Source organism: Centrocercus urophasianus, unplaced genomic scaffold (assembly GCF_019232065.1).
Source record: "Centrocercus urophasianus isolate 14NV4802_14NV808 unplaced genomic scaffold, USGS_Curo_1.0 seq_13, whole genome shotgun sequence".
NCBI lineage: Eukaryota > Metazoa > Chordata > Aves > Galliformes > Phasianidae > Centrocercus > Centrocercus urophasianus.
The window spans coordinates 19,989,798-20,012,102 of NW_024884475.1; the positions used below are offsets into that span (position 1 = coordinate 19,989,798).

Here is a 22,305-nt window from a genome sequence, read left to right on the forward strand (position 1 = left end):
TTACTTTTGATTGTTTTCTGATTTGCTGTAGACTATAAATGTAAATATGCAAAATTTCAGGGGCCTTCACAGAAATGGGTTACAGAACCATATGCCTATACGTAACACTTATACGTGCAAATTTAACCTGTTCCTTTCTTGCTCAGTTCAGTGAAATCCCTGTCTCCATAAGAAAAATCTGAGAAGATCTCTACCAGGACATACAATGAATGTTAAAGCAAGCTTAATCAAGTGAGTTTGACTGTAACAGACATCTGCAAATCAAGTCAGAAACAACAGCCTAAGACACTACGAGATCTAAAAGAAAACATGGCTAAAGTTTGAGTTATAAATTAAAACAGCAAATCAAGAACACACCATGTAAAGAAGCAGAATGGGAGCATGTGCTGATGCCAACCTAAAGATCAGGATGCCTCATAGTCAACAATACAAAATAGGATCAAAAACATGAAGCACACAAAATCAGATGGGCTAAGCAAGTACTAAAGCTCCCTAAGTCATCAGAACTCAAGTGAAATAAAATAAATGGACACTTGCCTCCTAAAAATGACATGAATATCTGCAGTCTACATCCCTATTCCTCTTCAGTGTCAGAAATTGCAATGATTTTCTAGTATAAACAAGTAGCAAACTTAACATAAATGTTATCAAAGAAGTAATCATATATTTAACCGTACGTAATGATACAATGTGATGGAAAATACAGTAATAATAGCAGGGTGGCAAAATCTACGGCCTCAGCAAATGAAGACAAGCCCAAATACAGTAGCTGTAGATGCAAAAGCAAAGGTAGAAAATTCGCTTACCTTTGGAACGCCACAGGTAGGCAGGGATTCCCATAGAAATACCCTTGCCTCCACTGTCAACCCTTAAATGAGGTCTGGGAAGGGGTGGCTCCTGGCTTCATTGTTAAAATGCTCCACAGGTGCATTGCATGCACCTGAGCTCCCCTGAGTTGGTCCTGCCTTCCCACCAGCTGCTCAATCACTGCTTCAAGCCCATTTCTGCTACACCATGCAATTGTAAGGACTAAAATAGCAGGATTGTTTTTATTAAATAAGCTGTAGATGAAATCCATGTGCAGTGGAATTGCAAGGAAAGAAGGACATGCAAAAATCATGTGAACCATGAAGAAAACTTTGGAAAGCTTCCACTCTACGCTCCCTCTACTCCCTTCCCCCCCCCAGTTCAGTTCTCCCCATTCAGTTCTTAGAGAACAATCTAGATTCAAGAAACACTGAATATGGTAAAGATTTGGGTTTTTTTTTTTTTTGACATACAAAAGTACAGAGAATATTTATTTCTAATGATTCAGAACAAGGAATACTGACCAAATCATATTTAAGCATTCTGATTCTCCTTATTTCATCTTTCTGCAGTAGACTTCATTTTATTAATCAGTATATATTTTTTTCTAAGCAATTCAACTTGGAATACATTTCATCCACCCATCTACCAAAGTAATCTGCTTCTCCCTCAGACACACACCCTGTTCAGGTTTTTCAATGCAATTTACTGAAATCACAGATTTGCCATAATTTGCCTAAATCCAATGTAATTTTTAGAGCATGCTGTGATCACAGTCAGTACTTGAGTTTTTTTTTAATTCAGTTTCCATTGGGACTCAAGCACAACCAAACTTCTTCTAATTCAGCTGTCAGCAACAGTTAAACTGATTTTTACACTGAAACAGCTTGCATAGGAAAACAGGATATAAAAATCAGAAAGGTGACATGACAATGCAGGCTCACAAGGCAGCACCTCAGCCAGTGATGTATGTAATCCTTACCTCCAGACTCCAGTTGACACCACCACCATCCACAACAGAACAGTGAAGGTTTTTTCCTCCCAATTCCTTAATCTGGAACTTGATATGTGGGACTGGTGGTAACTTGGCAGCACTGAGGAACATGAATTGTGCCAACCACTATATCAGGGGAAAGAAGAGTCCCAGAAGTGAGGTAAAACACTGGCAACTTTTATTCTCTGAAGAACCTATATCTGCGGGGTAGCCAAAACAATACATGCACTAGTGGAAGGGACGCCAGGGGTGCTGTTGCATGGAAGACACAAGTCAATGGAATCCCTGCAACACACTTCAGTCACAGCAGCCCAGAACTCTTAATAATAAAGAAATAAAACGAAGACAAGAAACAAACAATATGGCCAAACCCTCCCTTTAACTAAAGAAGGGGGAAGTACACAATTTATCTTTAAGTTTCAGCTAGTCAATTTGAGCCCACACTAAAGGGATCTCTGCTGATGCACAAAACTAACTGAAAATTCTCTTTTGAACTGTAAACCCAAAATAATACCTGGAAAAACTTCTGTCTGGAATAGATCTGTAAAAAAAAAAAAAAAATTTAAAAAAAAAAAAATCCGAAATTGTAAGTGATTTTCAAACTAAATACACATCTTGCTTACCTATCAGCTTTTCACTTATAATGCCAAAGTAATGATGAACTTGAGAGTTACTGAGACTTTAATTCTAGCCTTCCTACTGTCACAGAATGAACAATGTCAGTGCCTCATTTAACCTCATTTTGCACATCAGACAATAAATACTCACTAGGCTATGCAGTGGGTACAGAATTTTTTTTTTTTTTTTGAAAATAAATCCATCATTTATTTTAAAGAAACAGTATTTATTCAAATAATTAGCATTCATTCCCTGAAAATTACACTATCATTCCACAAGTCAGAAGAACAATAAAGCATCAGCAGCTACCAAGGTATTGCAAGAAAACATTTATTCTTGCAGGTCTTAAAGCAGTCTGAAACGCGTAGTGCAAGAATTATATGTCAGGAAATTGGTGCAAAATTTTTTTTTGCATTTGAAATAACCCAACTGAAAATTTAATATCTACTTTCCCAAAAGAACTTTCCTCAGGTTAGCGACGTCAACATTCAGTATGCCTCTGCAGATATGCACCTAACTCTATGCAAAATTATACATATATAGTGAGAATGCACGTACATATACATATACAAAACAAAATATTTATAGTAGCTACTGAAACCACGTTTTCACTGAGGATTTGACAGCTTTAAAGATAGTATAGCTGTAACTGAAAAGTAAACACTTAAATATATTTTAGTAAACATATTTTCTTCTTGATTTTTAGGTCCCTTTAATAGTAGCCCTACAGATACTTTATTTGAGGTCTGCTTTTGAAGTAGAACAAATGTTTCTGTAGTCCTCAGATCCAATAAAAATAAACAAAACATTCTCTTCACAGACTTCTTCACTCCAGTGCACAAAATCCTTCTATTGCTCCATTTATTCCATTAGTGTAGGGCTTAAATGATGCATGAGGCTTTCAGCAGTGAGGTGAATGTCATTTTTAAGAACTCAGTAGAAAGATAAACAATACAGAAACCATAACTCAATACTGAAAAATATTTGCAAGTAAAAATACAACTGTAAACAGTACATTCAGGTCCAGCCTCAGACAGAAAGCAAAGTAACTCTCCCCCAGCAGCAGCAGGCCCTGATTCAGTTTGGCATTTAGGAATGTGCTTATTAACATTAAGCACAGGCTTTAGTCAATACAATTTAAGTTCTGGCTTATATGTTTTCTTAAGCCAGAGCTTCAATGATTACAAGAGGCTCAACTACGAATTAAAAGTAGCAAAACAGTCAATAGTGCACTGCGAAAATTAAAATGTACAATCTCATTTCAGATTTAACAACTGGTTAAATGTGATAAGTGCAAAGTCTGAAAAACAAAACTTGCTTTCTCAGTGCTATGTGCCAGAAGAATAAATAAAAAACACTATATAACATTTGACTTTAATCTCACTTCTGCTCTACTTACTAACAGATTTACCAGATACATTGAATAATTTGTCTAATTTCTTCAAACAAATTATTTTTTCAATTAAGTTCCTCAATGCAATCAAGAATAGAAATAACTGATGTGAGAAATGTTATGGCACCTGTAATTACCAGAATGAGGAGAGAGGATAAATTGATCCTATATGGGATGAAATGCAGTAACAACATAAGTAATTCTAAAAAATATCATAGTCAGATGTACACAATATAGACACAGTTTAGAGATGCAAATTCATTGAACTAACGCATTGCCTTATCTATTGTACCCCTCTCCATTTTAATTCATTTCATGTTGCTCTGAGGACAAATTTATGGAATAAGACTCATGACATTCTTAAATAAAAAAATTTATATGCAAAAAAAAAAAAAATCACACTTAAGCAGATGTTACTCATTTTTATAGTGTTAAATAAAATATTGTAGGTTAACAGCATGAATTTCAGTGTACATCTTGTCTTCATTCTAAAATCTCCCACCACTACTTACAGGATGGTACAGAATATAAACAGAGCAAGAGCTTTTGATAGTGCTTACAATTCTTCCATCTAACAAAATATGCAATAACAACAAAAAAAATGGCAGAGAAAACCCAGGTTCCAATGTATCACACAGCAAAACAAATTTCAGAACTTTTGCAAAATCAGCTCAGTTCAATCTTAAATTGTACCATGGCTTACTCACAAAATCAACAGTAGTATATAAACAAGTTTTCTCTGCGCTGTACAAACTATACACGCTAAAAAAGCCACATAATTTTGTCCAGAAAATATATATTCTAAACTTCAGACTCAGGACATCAGCTGGATGTATCATCATGAAGTGTTCTGTTTTTCTGCAGCACTGTATTTAATTCCTGAATCAAATTTGATGGCAGTTTGTTATCTAATTCCATCGTATTTTTGTTTGTTTTGTTCTTGGTTTTTTTTGGTGGTTTATGCGATCTATGGCACAGGTCAGCCATTCCCACACCCATCTCCTCAGCACAGATAAAACTCTGACGTGTTTTGGCATGATTTCGCACTCTCTCCTCCTTGCGTTCTAAACACTGTGCCACAATAGATGCTTTTTCTTTCAAGTTTTTTCTTTCTTCCACTGGGTCAATTTCATTATGTTCATCAAGTTTTGGTTTCCTCAGTTTCAACTGTATATCCTGAGTGAACAAATAAAGATAAATAAGATCATTCACATTAACACTATAATCAATAATGTTTATATTACAATTTCTGCTCTGTGATTTCGCATAACATTTTAAAGAAGAATCAATTTTACTAAAGAGCTGAGATAGCATACTTAATAATTCTAAATTTCCATAATTTCTGTTATCATTTATAAGCATTTTTTGGTGAGCATATTTCCTCAACTAGAGTTACTTCTAAAAATTACATTAATCTTCCAGCAAAATGCCCATGACAATGAATTGAAGACATTCATTTTCATGTATTTTCATGTATTTACAATTTGATTTTACGCTCTACCACAGCAAATTAATTTTTTTTCAGCAGATTCATATACTCTTAATTTCTCAAAACTCTTATTGAAAATGTTGCAATTTTAATAATGCCTACAGTAAGTGAATGCACAAAATATAGTTTTGCATAAACATTTACATTACATAAACATACAAATGCACAAACATTTTCAGTAACTGTTCAGTAGTACTTGCAAAATTACTAAGACTGCTTTTTTTATTTTTATTTTGACTAGCAATTTTAAGTAACATACTGGTAACTCAAACTGATGGCAATATGGCTGTTTTATATTGGTGGGTTGCATTCAGTTCTTAAGTTGCAAGAAATGAGAGGGAAATTACATGCCATGGCTAAATCTGCAAACATTGTGGGCATTTAGGAGCACATTTGTACAGTAAGAGAGCTCTGAACGTGATATTTACACTTCAAAGCTTCATATGAACTTCAGTTTTCTTGTTCTGTCAGAGGGTCAACTTTGTGCACTAAATATGCTCTTGCAGAATGCCTGCTCTAATTTTGCCTGAAAGCAGTCCAATTTCACAGGCTCCAGAATCACTCTACTATTCATTGAATTGTAGACTAACAGAATCATAGAATGGCTTGTGTTGTAAAGGACCTTAAAGATGACCCAGTTTCAACCCCCCACATGAGTAGGGTTGCCACCCACTGTCAGGCTGCCAAAGCCCCATCTAATTTGGCCTTGAATGTCCCCAGGCATGGGGCATCCAAAACTTCTCTGGACAAACCATTGCAGCACCTCACTGCTCTCTGAGTGAGAATTTCTTCCTAACATCTAACCTACATTTACCCTCTTTCAGTTTCATCATCAAAGAAATGTTTGAAGCAACTCAAAGCAAAATACAGTAAATGGGAACAACAACACAGCAGGATTTGCTCCCAAGTGCACTCCTGATCCTAACTCAGATACTCATGTAGATGTATCTAAACTATCTTCCTTCTAGAACTGAATATTTTTTCATGGCTGTTTTAACAGATAAGGTACCAAGATTCCTAAGACAGTTTGCTCATGCACGAAATGCGAACAACTCGAAAAAGATCCAGCTAAACAGAATGACTGCTATACAACAAATACAAAGAAAGTCCCTCTCAGCCTTGAGTGTCTTTTAGTAGTCAAAGATGTCATACATGAAAGAAAATGAATTCCAAAACCTCATTTTCCTGTACAGCTGTAAGGCTTTTCCAGAAATGGAACAATCTGCCTACAGTACATTCCTCTATCATTTACTTTTGTTTTAAAGTCATGTTTATTTCTTCCTGATGACAGAGTATGAATGTTGATACAGAAAATTAGGAGAAGTGTAAGAAGGAAAATAATAAATATTAAATGCTTAGGTTATAGAGATGTAAGCTATACAGTGAAGTCTACATCTGTGCATCGGAACTAGCATCTATTCAGTAATAAACAAAACAAATACTTTGATGATATAAAACAGTTTCTAAAAAGCAGACAAAAATGTAGGTTGGTTTTTTTTCACATCATTTTTACAGTTATGGAGGATAGTATTTTTTAATTGCATTCCGAAAGAATGAAAATTACCCACTAATAACAAGACATTGGTGACCTAGCCGTGCAAAAAATAAATATGCATATGTACCCCAGAACAATGATGCATGTGAGTTCACAGTGCTACAAATTACCATAAGTGCATGCTATCAGGCACATCTTTAGTGACTGAAAATTTTAATAACATAAGTAACAACCTCTATCAATTACAAATCACCTGCTACCATCTAGGCCTGCGAGGAATATGTTTAATATATTCATCAATTTTCAGTGAAAAAAATTCCAGGCACCTGATAAACTATCCCAGTGACTCACATATGCAGGGAGTTCTGTTCTGGGAAATATCTGAAAAAGTTATTTTCTACTTAAATTTTTTTTTTTAAAGATTAAAATCAGTCAGTCATTCAATTTCAATTAATAAATCAATAACAGAATTAATATCTGATTGTATATATATTTGAAATGTAGAACATGTGAAATACCAGTTATGCACCACCTTTCAGAAAACAGTAACAAATCCAAGCCGCCTATTGTTATTCAATAAACTAAGATATGAAGTATAAATCAGGATCAATAATCTTCTGCTTAAAGATTTTTTACGTCATATTATAATTTTGCTTCTTCTGAGAAGAATACTGACTATACTTCTGAAAGTATAATAAATTGCCACAGGCATAGCAGAAACCGCCCCCCTCCCGCCCCCCCAATAAGAAAACAACACAAGAAATAAACAAACAAAATAAACTTATTTACCAAAATAGCTTTGTATAATGTAATTTTGAACAGATCAAATACAGCTCAAAAATAACAGATGCCTACTTTTCTGAAATAAGTCATGTATGTTGGCAGGTTTTATTATTAATGCAGACTTTTAAAGTACCATATAGGCACTATATACAAGAACCTTAGTTCCCATTTATTAGTGCTGTAGAATTATTAGTAGAATTTTTCTGATTCTAATTGTCCTTAGGAGAATTTTTAGCTATAAAAGTGTTTTCAGATATTTTGTAATATATTTTTAGCAAACAGGAAAATTATTGCTAGCAAACAGGAAAATTACTTTCAATAAATATCAATTTATTGATATTTAATAAATATATTTTAAAAAATACATTTATACAGCATTTTTAGCACCAGAATGTACATTTTAATCTTCTTGGCTTTGGATAATTCATTTTTTTTTCCCCATCCATTTTTAGAGTGCAAAATGATGACTCTTTTTTAACCATCTGGAGAACTTCCAGTCTCTTCTCCTGCCTATAAGACAAATTAGATCACATTTCTACTGTAAGTTTTCACACTGTTCTGTAAAGCACACCTCCATTTTTCATAAACCAGTGCCTTTCAGAAAATGCTTTATTCTGTCATAAGTCCCTAACATTTTAAAATAAGGTATTTTTGTTTATTGGAGAAGAACTACAAATCTGGGGGAATAATGAAGTTGTGGTCTACAAATAGAAATGTATCTGCTAACAAACTACACTGCTGTGCTGTATTACCCTATAATCACTCATATGAAATACTCATTTTCTACCAGTCAGCCATATCAGTTCATTTTGATTTTGACATTCATGTAATAAATAAATAAATATATAAATAAATAAAGTGCTATATTTTTATTTTCCATTATCTAACTTGGTGTTGCTCTTCTTCAAATATACAAATAATGCCTGTATAAAATGTGTCAATATATAGTCATAGATAGAGACTGAGATCTTGTACTTTCAAGATCAAACAGAAATGTTTTCTGAGTTGCAGGGTACAAAATACGGCAGTTCTTGTTAACAAGGCACACCAACAATCAAAAAAAAAAGTCTTTCTGTTATTGTAAGATATTGAGGATTTAAAACATTGAAGCTCAAAGTCCAAGAAAACTACAGATTCCAGCCTTCTAGGGTGGAAGTTGTCTCAAAGAACAGATCAAAAATCTGGTTACTCCGAAAGTAATGCCTCCTATTTATTTCTGTATAAACTATAACAGATATTAAGAACATAATAATACTATTTGATAGATAACATTCTCAGCTACAAAATATTATTTTAACCTAGTAACCATCATTAGCTTTTTCACCAACAATGAACAAGAGCCTGCATGCTGCATTCCGACAAATCTGCACCAGTGGAGGTGACCCACTGTCACTATCTCCACTGCTGAAATGCACCACCCATCACCTCACAGCATTCATGTCCTTTGTTTGCTTTTGTTTAGCACGCATTGATGAATGTCAGTGGGTGCAATTTTTTTCCAACTCAATGACACACCTCTGCTTCATAAGCACTTCCATGTCAAACGTCATTCTGTCACACTGCCTCTCTGCCTCCATCTGTCCCACGGCAGCAAAATTTAACAGAATATTGGTGGGAAGGTTCAGTCTTTACTGTCATACCACAAACATCTGCTTCTGACATCGGGGGCCAACATAATAAATAGAAAGCATTACTTTTAGAGCAGCCATCATACATCCAGAATCAAAAATACAAGAATTAAAAATACACCTAAGGGTTACAGAGCTTTTTGAATGACAAGACTTGTATTTTCCTTTCATTTACAAATTTTTAAAAATGCTTAAAAATGCAAATATTAAAAGGAGCTTCAAAAAGTATTTTCCTGAGAAAAGCTAAAATGAAAGGACTACTTAAGCAAGAGAGAAAAACAGTAACTGCATTCACACTGTATTATAATCCTTGTTAAAAAAGAACAGAAATGCATTTTAAAAACGTGTAACAAAAGGAGACCAAAAAAAAGAAAAAGAAGGTGCTTGTTAGTAAAGCACCACTTTTATCTTTTCTTTTGGTTTGTTATGGAACTGAGTCAACTCCAATGATTTCTGCCTGAAACGCTGTCTCTAAAGGACAATAACATATTCCATATTTTCGTCTTTCAAAATCTTCTTAGACATACAAGAAATTATACTGCATACAGTCTAAGGTCCAAACTGTTTTCCTGCATGTCTTCTCTTTAGCTTTCCGATTATTTACCACTATTTTCCCCAAGCAAATCAGTGACTCCACAACCAGTGCATCTTTCCAGCCGAAAATAAGGCACAAAAGTATTCCCAGAAGCACCAGTATCTCTACGTGGAAGCCAGAAATTCATCTTAAGCTTGTATGATAATGTTGAAACATACCATTAGTGCATATATTGTAGAGACACTGAAGTCAGTCTCCATAAACAGCTGTAATTAAACTCTGACCCTGTTCTTTGAGAGCAAAAATATTACAACTTAAAAAGTTTTATAGTTAGTTCCAGTTGAGATTTCCCATTACGTTCACTGAGCATATAACTAATCCCTAACAGATACTGTGGAGAGCAGAAAAAGTATGACAGAATACGTATGCTCAAAAGCTTTCAAGGACATCATTGAAATAAAACTGTAATGTACAGTGGTCCTGTTTATTTCCAGTGAGCAAACCTTGCTCAACAAATATACAAATAAAATCCATTATTGATTTATTGAACAGCCAAATCGCTGACACAAGATTAGGTCAAAATAGGATGGTTTTGTTGTTACATTAGATTGTCTTAAGTAATCTTTTAATGGTTATACAATGAATGAAAAGGATTTTGACAGTAAGAGCACCTACATTTTGCATTTATTCAGTTCTAAAGAGGTCATTATTACTAGACTATTTAGATGTACAGCATTGTCATTAGAACTTCCACACCAAGATTAAACCCTACTTACTTCTGTACTCCCTCTGATTTTACAAGTGTTCTTCTCCTGTTGAATGGGAATTAGTTGTAAACCTCCAATCTTTGGACTTTTAGTTATAGACTGTTTTCTTGCTTTTCCAGCAGGCGGCCATATACTGGCATGCTGAAGAACAAAAAAAATTCCTTATTTTTGGAGTGCAATTTCATAAAGATACATCATTCTTTTGTATGTAAAATTGTCTTGGAAAAAGCTATCAACTACACGACACCACATTTTTTTTCCCGGGAGAGGGGAAACTCAGTATGGTGCTTAAAATTACATTAATAGTTCATAAATGCTGCACAATACTGGGTGAACAGAATCAAAATGCCTCTATGCAATTTTCATGCATTTTGATCTTCTGTCCACACTGCATATCAATACAATTATCTACTAGTAATAGAAAACATCCTCATGCAAGACAAACCCATATATTTGCTCAAAAACTTTCAAATTCCACAAAAGCATGCTTTCAGAAGAGTTAATACAAGTTTCTGAAATAATACTATCCCAATTTGCAAACGTTTAAAAATTTATATTAATAACTCAGGAGAAAAATATTGCTTGTTCTACAATAACGGCATGTGTTTATCCAGAAAGAAATGGTCTGACAGTCTGAATGCCCCAAAAAAACATAACCTACACTTAAATAAATTTGGCTTTAGGTCTTTTCTTGCTCTATTGAAATAGGTCAGTTCTGGGGAGAATCCCAAAGTATGAAACTTTATTCAAGTGAAAAACATAATTGGGAAAAGAGAAAAATAAATAATTACCTGAATATTCCAAATTAAATTCAAAAAAAGACAAGCAATATAGCAGGCAACCCTAACCCACTGCCCACCTGTGGCCCAGCACAGCTTGCAGTGCAACCCACCCATCATGGCAGCAGCTCTGCCCTGTCAAGCAAGCTGGCCAGGCTCAAGGTGTGCAACTGTCACTTAGAATGAAGCAAACTTCAGTGTACTATGAAACCTATCTGGGCTGAAAACAAGACATGGGGCACAGAGCAATGTCAGCTGAAGTTATGGCAATTAAATGTATGTGTTTTGATACACTGGCTAAACACCGTCCTGTGAGAAGTAAAAAAATATGTAGCTATACTTTCTATTGTGATAAAGGAATTTGAGAACAAGTTTCAATATCGCCTAAAATATTGTCACTTTTTTTTTGTATGTTTGCAACTCTATTTTCAGTCAACACACATTACCTGCAAATTTTCAAATGGAATGTAGAGCTGCAATCAGACATTCAACTAAAAAAAAAAGTGACCACATCTTTTTATTGGTTTTTATAAGCCCAGTGTCAGCAGAGAGAAATATCCCTTGCTTTACAATCACATCTTATTCATGTCATCCCTCTTTGGTATTACGTACATAACTGTTTTCAAGGATGAAGCACAGAAAAAATAAAATTTCAACAAAAATCTCCAACTATTACCTTGAGAACTCACTAAGAATTGAAACCACTGAAATCAAAACCAGCCTGATGCATTAGTTTCACGAAAATAAGGTCAAATATCCCACTAGTTTCATGGCTTTGTTGCTTTCCTTTTTTATGTTTTAATAAGAAATACTAAAAATTAAAATATTTTGTTACTTCTATAAATTAGTTGTATTTTACATATTTTATAAGGGTAGCTCCAAAAGTAATGCCTCCCATTTTATTTGGCCACAGCAATGGTGGATGTTGGTGGTATGGCAGTAGAGGTTGAACCTTCACACCAGTATTCCACTACATTTTGTTGCCATGCAACAGACAGCAATGGAGGGACAGTCTAACAGAATGTCTGACATAGAAGTGCTTATGAAGTAAAAGTGTATAACTGAATTCTTCCATAAGGAAAACATTTCACTCATTGACTTTCATTGACCTTTGCTGAAACCTTATGAAGACCAAACAGTGGATGCGAGTACAGTGATGCAGTAGGTGGTGTGCTTTTAGAGTGACAACAGCAAGAGTGAGTTTCCTCCACTGATGCAGATTTGTATGAGTGCAGCATGCAGGCTCCTGTCCATAGCAGACAAAAATGCATAGCTAACGGTGGTTAGCTAGCATCTTGTAACTGAGAGTTTCCTCTATCAAACAGTGCTATTGTACTATTGTTGTAGCTTCCACGGAAATAAATAGGAGGCATTACATTCAGAGCAATCTAACATATGCAACGCAAAACAATTTATCTTCACTGCAGCCCAGGCAAGCCAAAAGGTTGGACACCCATGTGATACAGTAACCAGAACTCAATATAAAGAAATATTTGCATACTGGAGTGCAAGGGTACACATGGTGTTGGCCTGGGTGATACAAAAGGCTGTTCTGTTGTAAAAGTTCTCCCTTCTGAACACTAAGAACATTCATTTTTCTTCCAATAAAACATCAGTAATGTTTTATTTGAAAGAAAAGATCAAAAACAATTTACTGTAGACCATAATAAGGGTAGTGAAGCACTAAAACCAGTTGCCCAGAGAGGTGGTGGATGCCCCCATCTTTGGAGACAGTTGTGCTCAGGCTGGATAGGGCTCTGAGCAACCTGATCTAACTGCAGGTGTGCTTGTTCATTTCAGCGGAGTTGGAACACATTATTGGTAGAGGTCCCTTCCAACTTAAATGATTCTATATTTCTAAGACTTAAAAACAGAAGTGATTCCAAAAGTGGCTAAGAGGCTTTAAGTGAGCATCTGAAGGAAACCACCTCCATTAATTTTCAGCTGAAGGAATGTAAGGCCTTAAGGATGTAGTTCCATTTCTCTTTTGTGCCTGTAACATTACTTAAAGTAGAACTCTGGGAAAATGTAACAGAAATACTAGCAATGGATTATGAATAAATAAATTTATTATATAGCCTAATTTCTACCTATCCTCCCAACTGTACATTACAGTAACACAGTATGCCTCTCTCCAGTCAAACAGAAGCAACAGAATTGGAAGTAAACAATTGCATCAATTTTCATATCAATTAATTCTTTCCAACTGTCTCTTATATATGTTAGTAGTCTTGTACAAAACTACTGTAGAATTAAAGAATGAAGTTTTAGGCCATACTTTTCAGACTGACTTTGCATAGCACTACAAGCAACAACTGATCTCCTCCAAACTCTTTCAGTATTTAACTGTTTGAGTACAAATTGAATAAACTGCGGAATAAATTTACTTTCTGTAGTAAAAGTACTCTTGTACTTACAGTAGTATCTACAACTTCCTTATCTAAACAAAGGCAGTGAAGCTGGGGAAGGATATGGAACACAAGTCTCACGAGGAGTGGCTGAGGCAACTGGGATTGTTTAGTCTGGAGAAGAGGAGGCTTGTGGGAAGACCTTATTGCTCTCTACTATTACTTGAAAGGAGGTTGTGGTGAAGTGGAGGCCAGCTTCTTCTCCCAGGTAAGTGATGATAGGATGAGAAGTAGTGGCTTTGAACTGCACAGTTCAGGCTGGATATTAGGAAGTACATCTCAGAATGAGTTCTAAGGCATTGGAACAGGCTGCCCAAGGAGGTAGTAGAGTCACTGTCCCCCTAGAGGTTTGCAGGAAAACAGTTGATGTGGCATTGAGGGACAAGGTTCAGTGGGCAAGGTGGTGATGTTTTGATGGTTGAAGTAGATGGTCTTAGTGTTCTTTTACAACCTTTATGATTTTATGATTCTGAATTTCCTGTTTAGACACTCTATACTGTTTATACTTCAGGAATTAAGAAATTTTATTTTTTTTCTCTTTCTTTTCCTGATAGCAGTACAAAATTGCCAACATGAAGTTTTTGTCTATTTAAGCACCTAGGAGCACATTAGGAGATTTCTCTCCCTTCTAATTGCACCAGATCAGTTAATACAAATGTCTTAGAACTCCAAAATCTTCTTTACACTATTTCTCAAATTGTAAACTAAATTCGGCTACTCTACTGACATAAATGAAACATGCTGTCTGGAGTCTTTCTAATATAAAGTTTTCCAATTACTGTGATAATGTAAGATAGAAGAATGTTATCTTCTCTAAAGATGGAATCCACTTGACAGTTTTAACCAGAAGTAACAACTCAGCTGCATTTAAAGTTTTCTTGTTTAGAAAGGGGACAACGTGAAAAAAATGATCTAATGCTTTGTGATAAAAAAAAATAAAATTCTATGTAAATAGTACTTTAAGCAGTACATTCTAACAAAACAACACAGCTTCACTTTAATATTTCATATAATTTAAAGACTGTTAACTTTTATTTTTGTCCAGAACACTGGTTTAAAAAAAAAAATAAAAAAGAAAAAATCTCAAGGTATTGCATTAGTATCATCAATTTTTTGGCCTCAGGAGAATGAAGCATTCAAAATACAAGTATTATTAATAACAACAACAACATAAAACAGTATTAATTCATAATTTTTATAAAATGCATGTGAATTTGTTACATTAGAAAGGATCTCTTAAACTTTGATAAGCCTTTTGTTTTTTTATCTATATTGTCAGAGTAACATTCTGCATACCACACTACCTGATCAGAATCATAACTGATTGCCTTCCTTGTGATTTCATGTCAGAAGGGTTTCAACACTTACAAAGCTTGTGTGAGTTATTTCGAAATAGCCTATATCAATAACCTCTGAGCCTATTTGTTGTGACACTGCTCATGTTATGCCCATGAGATGTATGCCAGGGTTGGTGGCTGTTTCCATAGAAACTACAATAGCTACTTCAGTTAAGGGAGCTGGAAAAGACCAAAATTTGTTTTACTTTAGAAGGCATACATTATATTTCTAGCTCTACTACCTATGAAGGTCAGAGATATAGATACTGTTTCAGAAAGCGTTTACAAAGTATGCATTGCAACAGCAGTTCCCAGCCCACTTAATGTAATATGTAAAGTTCACGGGTTATCATAAATCTATCATTGTTTATTCACTGTGATATCCCTCAAAGTTCCTTGAATATCATGGGTAAGACAAGAAAAAAAATCAGTCCCAAGTACCAAATCCCTTTAAGAACTTCAAATCTGTTCTAGTCTAATGTCAGATTGCATTCTTCCCATCTTCGCATCTCTCACTTCTCACCATTTAAATACTAAATTCCATTTGCAAAGGTGATTTACAAGGCACTCAAAATTACTACCTCCTTGCTCACAAGCTAGTAACAAGCAGATAACTTAATTTTAGACAACACAATTACGTGCCAGTGTTAACTAAGCTAACTTGGATACCAGGAAAAACACACCTGTGTTGGCACAGCTCTCCAACAAGACTAGTTTCCACCACTGTATTTAACAAGGTCCTTTTTTTTCATGACTACTTAGCATCCAGCATCCACAGAAAGAGCACTCAGGCTCTGTGGGACAAGCATAACCTTTGTGTCATCAGCTAGAATTTCACACAAAAGAGGTTTGTTACTGCAAAGGAAATAACTTGTCTTTCTTTAAGCAGCTTCCCTAGTACACAGGAGGAAAATCAGATCTCAGACTATACTGATGTTCTTCCCCCAAGCCTCAAAGCTCTCAGCTTTCATATGAAAATGCAATTGTAAACAGTAGTCTTCAAAGACTAAAACCATCTTTCTGTAGCACTAATGCACTGTATACTCCAGACATCTTAATGGTATTGCGGGTTTATCCATAGTGCATCTATAACTAATACATGTCATTTTAATGGGATTTTCATAACAGCAGTAAAATCGGCATTTCTTGCATTTGATCAGATTAGTACCTTTGCAGTAAAAATGCTGATCATCCAGTCTATCTGTGCGTCCTGTCCATCACAACATATATGCCTAGAACAAAGAGTTAACAAGGAAAAAAAATAAAACAACATAATGCAACTACAGATATTAAAGACTAAATTTCTAGACAAGTTCAAATAGAATTTACATACATTTATGAATGTTGCAAATATTCATTTTTTTAAGACTCCCATAAAAAGACAATGAATTATTATTATCTCAGATTATCACCTAACCCTATTTGAAGACATTCTATCTGCTTAATTTAAAGCATGTGTATAGACTTCATGAATTTTTAATCGAAAATTTTTAAATTGTTTGCTGATTTACGGCCATAGAGAAGAGACGGACAACTAACCTCCTTGAGATTACCAAAATATATCAACTGCAATTGTTTAGTTAATTAGGAAAAATGTAACAACTCGTCAACATTTAAGCAAAATAATGCTTACTAGTTTTAAAACATAGTTATTTTGAAATGGAACATTTCAAGAAACATTAAACACTGAAGTTAAAACAATTATGTGTTTCATGTTTACATACCATTGGTGCTTTTCAGAAATCACTACAATTTCCCAGCTGCAAAAGAAAATATCAAAATTAGTTTCAGAAACTCAAGACAGGAGCATTTTCCTGAAGCTATAGGCAATGAATTATGTAGTATTTTTTATCTGTTTATTTGTTTTCAGTACAATTCAATGCATATTGCAAATCTACTGAGGGTTTGATATTTTATTTCACTCATTTTCCCACAACTGACTCACAGGTTATAAGCATTCTCTTCGGGACAAAGGTTTATAGCCAAGTCCTGGAGATCATGGCTAACTGCCTGCCTCATTTTGGCAGCTGTTCTTTCTGAAAACCGTTGGAAGCAAAACAACTACTAAGATAGTGTCCAATAAAGAAATCACAATGAAGTCTCTGATGTGGAAAAAAACACCCAGATGCTCTTAGGGCTCTAGAAGAGACTTTGTAAATTCTGAGTTCAAACAGTTAGACTGAAAATAAGCCTCAAAGAAATAACCTACCTGCAAAGACTCATTTACATAGCCTTTGCCTTTTTATTTTGGACTACTCAACTACTTATTCTGCATTAAACACAAAGAGATACAAAAAAAAAGGACACCCAAGAACACCCCCCCATGCTGTCCTGTTGAAAAAAGGAAAACAACATCAAACATGAAAAGCCCCACAAAACTGAACCCCACCAACTTTTTCTTCAAGATAACTACAGTTTGAAATTTACAGACTTTTTTGGAGGGCATTTTGATATGCCAACAGTAAGGGAAAAGTTTAGACAAATCTCCTACAGGGTACAGTCTGCTTAGAATCCCCTTGGTATGAAATCTTATTGTCGCTGTGTCTCAAGGCTTTAAAGAAAGAAGTACTAGAAACATCTGAAAAAACAGGTGTCATTTTTCACTCCACTTTTCCAGAGACATAGTCACTGATATTTGTAAAGAGCACAGTAGTATTCATCTAGAAGGAGAAATGTCAAAAATAACAGGGGTCCTGAAAAATGAAATCTTCTGCTGAACAATGGGGATTGTCACTAAAGGCCACAACTAATTGCTTTTTTCTTCTTTTCCCTTTTTCTTGATGCAAAGAATGTGTGTCCACCAATGAAATGCAGGGCACATACTCCAAAATTAAGTGAGCTGGCAGCAAACATATCCACAAGAGATAATACATTTAAGATTAAGAAAAGCCAATCAATAAAGTAATTTCCTAGTACAGAAGAGTTAACATGGAACACAAGAACAGAGATAACATCGGAACAAATAATATTATGGAGGGTAATTTAATACAGCATACTTCAAATGGCTTCTCAACTTTCTCCAGTTCCACAATGTTTTACGCTTCCTTTTCTCTAAGGCACTACAGTACCTTGTTACATGGTATTTAGCTTCTTTTCATTTTTATTCTTACTTTGTTGGTGGTTTCATTTTCTTTTTCACTCCAAGATAAAGCTTCAGTGAGTTGACAGGCAACACTTTTTCAGGTTTGCTAGCCTGCAAGTAAATTAAGATTTCAATTATTGTATCAGGAACATACAAAAGAAGAAAATGCCATACAACTCTCATGGACTGAATCACTCTTCTCTAATAGATCATTATGCTTTTTTCCTCTCTTTCTTTCCCATTAAGAAAGGGTGCCAGTCACTACTACTAGCAAAAGATTAATTAGCAAGAACTTGAGCTCAACATGAAGTCGTAAAACTATAACAATTGAAATAATAGAGACGTGGTGGCAAGAGTCACAAGAATGGAGGGCTGCACTGAATGGATGCAAACTCTTCAGGAGATACAGTCAGGGAAGATGAAAGGAGGGCTGCCTTCTGTAATAATTGAGCTCTTCCAAGGAATGTCAAGTATCATAGTATTTACTCCAGATCACATAATCAAGATGAGAAAAAAAAAAAAAAAAAATCAATCTTTAAACAACTGAAGAAAGTGACTGGACAATAGATTCCAACTTTTACAGTGTAAGGGAGAACAGGACTTTTCTCCCCCAAGTTGTCTGATAGAAGTGAAACACAGCAGGACACAAGCAGTTCAGCAGATTTCTAGAGGGTGTCAGGAATGTTTCTTGATACTGGTTTGAATGGGCCAACAATGGTTAATGCAAATCTGGATCTGCTAAATACAGATGGTAGTACTGATCACAACAACGGCAAAATACTGGTACTTAAGATTCTGAGAAGAATAACATTGAAAAGTTAGCAGAGAACAAACCAAGAAGAGAAGTTTTGGCTTATTCAAGAAACTAAGAGTTCTGTCGATGGGAGGAGGCAGCTTCAAGGAGTAAAGAAACTCAGGAAATGTTTTTAAGGACAGCATTAGCCAAAATCAACTATTCATCTCAATACTCAGGAAAACAACTGTCAGGTGAGTAGCCCAGGTGGCACACAAAAAGGCAGCATACAGGAAGTGGAAGAAAGGAGAGGTTATGAAGCAAGAAATTTAGAAATGCTACTTAGGACATGGAGGGACAGTGGTTGGACAGCCAAGGCTGATTTGGAGTTGAGACATTATTAAGAGGTGCAAAGATGACTTGGGGAATTTGCTGTCTCCCAGCCTCATTGTACTCCCTGGGGAAATTCTGGAGCAAGCTTCTTAGAGTACGTTTCTGAGTACATGGAATTGACAGTGCTACTGAGAACAGACAGTACAACCAAGCTGATTGATTTCTACAATAAGAAGACTGGATTTGTACAGGAGGGAAAGCAGTAGGTATAAATTTACCTCAACTTTATCAACGCTTCTGACACTTATCTCCCAAAATAATCTTCTATTCAAGTTGGGATATTAAGGTCTCAACGGATGCAACATCACTATCAGTAAAATGCCAGTTGCATGAATACACTCAGAGGTTAATGGTTAATCAGACACACTATAACTGCAGGCTTGTGACAAGAGGAATACTGCAGTAGCCTTTTGTGTCCTTTTTAACATCTACAGCAATCACATGGAGGAGTGAATCATTAAGCTTGCACTGCAACTTACATGACTAGTCAATATACTTGGGAACATGAGGAATTTGCAGAGACTGAAGAAATGAACCAACATGCCCTAGGAAATTCAACAAAGATAAACCTCAAATCCTGTACTTGAGAAGGAAGAACACCCCGCAATAACACTGCAAAGTAGCTGGAGTTTTCCCCCCTCTCCTTAGCTCTTGTAGTCCTGCATCTGCTTTTGGGTCCCCCAATGAAAGAAAAGAATCAACATTCTTGAGTGACTTCAGCAGATGGTCACAAAATTGTCTGGGGGCTGGAGAGCTTGACACAGGTTGGCTTGTTGAGATGGGAGAAAAAACCCACAAGTAGGTCTGGATAGGTTACACAGAGAAGGTTCTTTGCAGTGGTGTATGGTGGGAAAATGAAAGTCAATTTGAAACTAGACCAAATACGAAGAGAAACTTCTTTTGCATGAGGAGAGTCAGGTATAGGAACAGGCTGTCCAAAGAGATTGTGCTATCTCTGTACTTGGGAGATTTCAAGACTCAACTGGATTAGTCCCTGAGCAACTCGTTCTGACCTCTTTTCTGGCCCTGACATGAAAATAGTAAGTCAAACCATGGATCCCTTGAGGTTTCTTTGAAATCAAACTAACGTAAGTATCATAGAAACTTTTTTGATAATTACTGAACAGAAGAAACACTTAACAGAATACATCTCTACCTGAATATATAATCTTAATTTCTTTTAATGAGAATTCATAAATTATTTACTACACACAATCTTATTAAATACCATTTTTCCATCTGTAGTGTCATCTCTTTCTACTATTCATTTCTGACTACAACGTAGAATTTAACCAAGACTACTAGTGGTGGATGAACATCTCTCTCAAAAAAAAAGAAATATACTTAAATTATTTTTCCATGTAGTATCTCTTTTCTTTTATTTTAAAATATAAAGCCATTTAAAAGCAACGCCAGCAAAATTTCCACCTCAATTTAGGAATTTAATGCTTTATGAATCAGCATGGCTCTAAAAGGAGATCATAAAGTAGTACAATAACTGTACTGTACCATAAACTTTTTCCAAGTTATTAATTAAGTTTTGATGGGCTTATTGGTATACTCTCATATGTGTACCAATTTGAGTGTCAGCAATAAATTACAATACACTATTCCTGACATTCTGGGATCATTTTAACTAGAATAATATCCACAGTCTCAAGACTACACTTCCCCCTTCCCCCCCCACTAGATTAACAATGAATGTCAAGCATACAAAAAAACCTCTTATTATACTGTGTAAAGGTGAGCAAGGCACATATGTTTGCCGGTTGGGCAAAAAATAGCAATAAAAAATAAATGCTGTTCAAACTTAAAAAAATTTTTTAAACCATGTGAAAACATAGTTCAAATTGTATGTTATTTAGTTCTATAGTAATAAATTTTCTATACTCTTTTAAAAAAAATCCCTTTAAATACTTAAAACTGAACCCATTTTGGTATTAAGCAAATAAGAAAGATTCTGTAAGTAAGATTCAGTCTTACTATGAAGATCAGTTTTTGCAGACCTGAGAGCACATCAGTAGAAAAAGTTCATGCTTTTCAGTAACTAAGAGGAAAGTCAGTGTTATCAGGAAGAAGGGGAAGCTTTTGTTGGCATAATGAGTGATGTTACTTCCTGTAATTTCTTCACTCGTGACATCTGTATGTAAAAGTTTCCTGTTGCTTTTGATCTCTAAAGATCTATGAGATACTGGAAAAAAAACAGCATGCAGTTCCAACTTCATATTACTTCTAACACCACTATCTACAGAGGTTTTCATTTTACTCACAGCACAAGGAAATGTAAGCATTCATAAACATTTTTACAGCTAGTAATATACCATAATCAAAATAGCTAAATCAACAATTGCTGCTCTTCTTACTAAAGCCTCTGAAATAAGGACCTTAAATTCTTGTACATCACTAAAAGCTGCCATTTAGTATCAGAAACATTCATCTATTTGTCTGTCTTCTCATTTCTACATGAAAAAGAAAGTTCAAGGCAGCATTTATGATTAAACTAGTGAAGAATTAAATGTACCTTCATATCCTTGTAAAGAAGCAAATTTCCTTCCCGTAGTACAAAATAACGCTCTTGAAACTTGTTTCCAGACAGCAGTTTTGAAGGTTCTTCTTTGTACTTTAGATAGCCAGCTTTCACACTACCCTTCACATTTCTCTCTACCAAGAAAGTAAAAAGGTCTTTGTTAGAATCTGTTACAACATTGGAAACAACTACTTTATTTTTAAGTGCTCTCAGTATTAGTGTTTATCAAAAGACAAAAATTACACTTTGATTTTAGTAATAATGGCACTCAAATTTTAATAACATAATGATTTTAATTATTGGTAGGAAATGTATTTTAATGTTTACTCCTAAGATAACACAGAAAGAATTCACCAAATAAATTAAAAGGATCTTCTCAGAAAAGAATGTGCAGCTATGTATACAAAATACACAAAGAAACATGTATTTAGTATATGTACATATTAAAATAAAGATGGTAGTCTGCTTCATAAATAAACTTTGTAAAAATAAAAAGCTTTTATTAAAGTAAGAACTACTGAAGCTCATTACTAATAC

At 34.9% G+C, this 22,305-nt stretch overlaps 1 protein-coding gene across 6 annotated transcripts in view; it reads right to left on the minus strand.

Moving 5' to 3' along the window:
* Positions 1 to 2,624: 2,624 nt before the first annotated feature.
* ARAP2 (ArfGAP with RhoGAP domain, ankyrin repeat and PH domain 2) overlaps positions 2,625 to 22,305 on the minus strand; it is a 118,265-nt gene continuing 98,584 nt past the window's right edge. For 5 of the 6 annotated variants that reach the window (XM_042811539.1, XM_042811537.1, XM_042811536.1 and 2 more), the window contains 2 exons: positions 21,763 to 21,902; positions 17,346 to 18,226 (listed from right to left, as the gene is read on the minus strand). In XM_042811539.1, coding sequence (XP_042667473.1) covers positions 18,140 to 18,226; positions 21,763 to 21,902 — 227 coding nt within the window. In that variant the 3' untranslated portion in view covers positions 17,346 to 18,139. Of the gene's footprint in view, positions 4,989 to 10,518; positions 10,651 to 16,201; positions 16,266 to 16,757; positions 16,794 to 17,345; positions 18,227 to 21,762; positions 21,903 to 22,305 lie in introns of those variants that run through there. The other variant, XM_042811541.1, reaches the window with a different exon arrangement.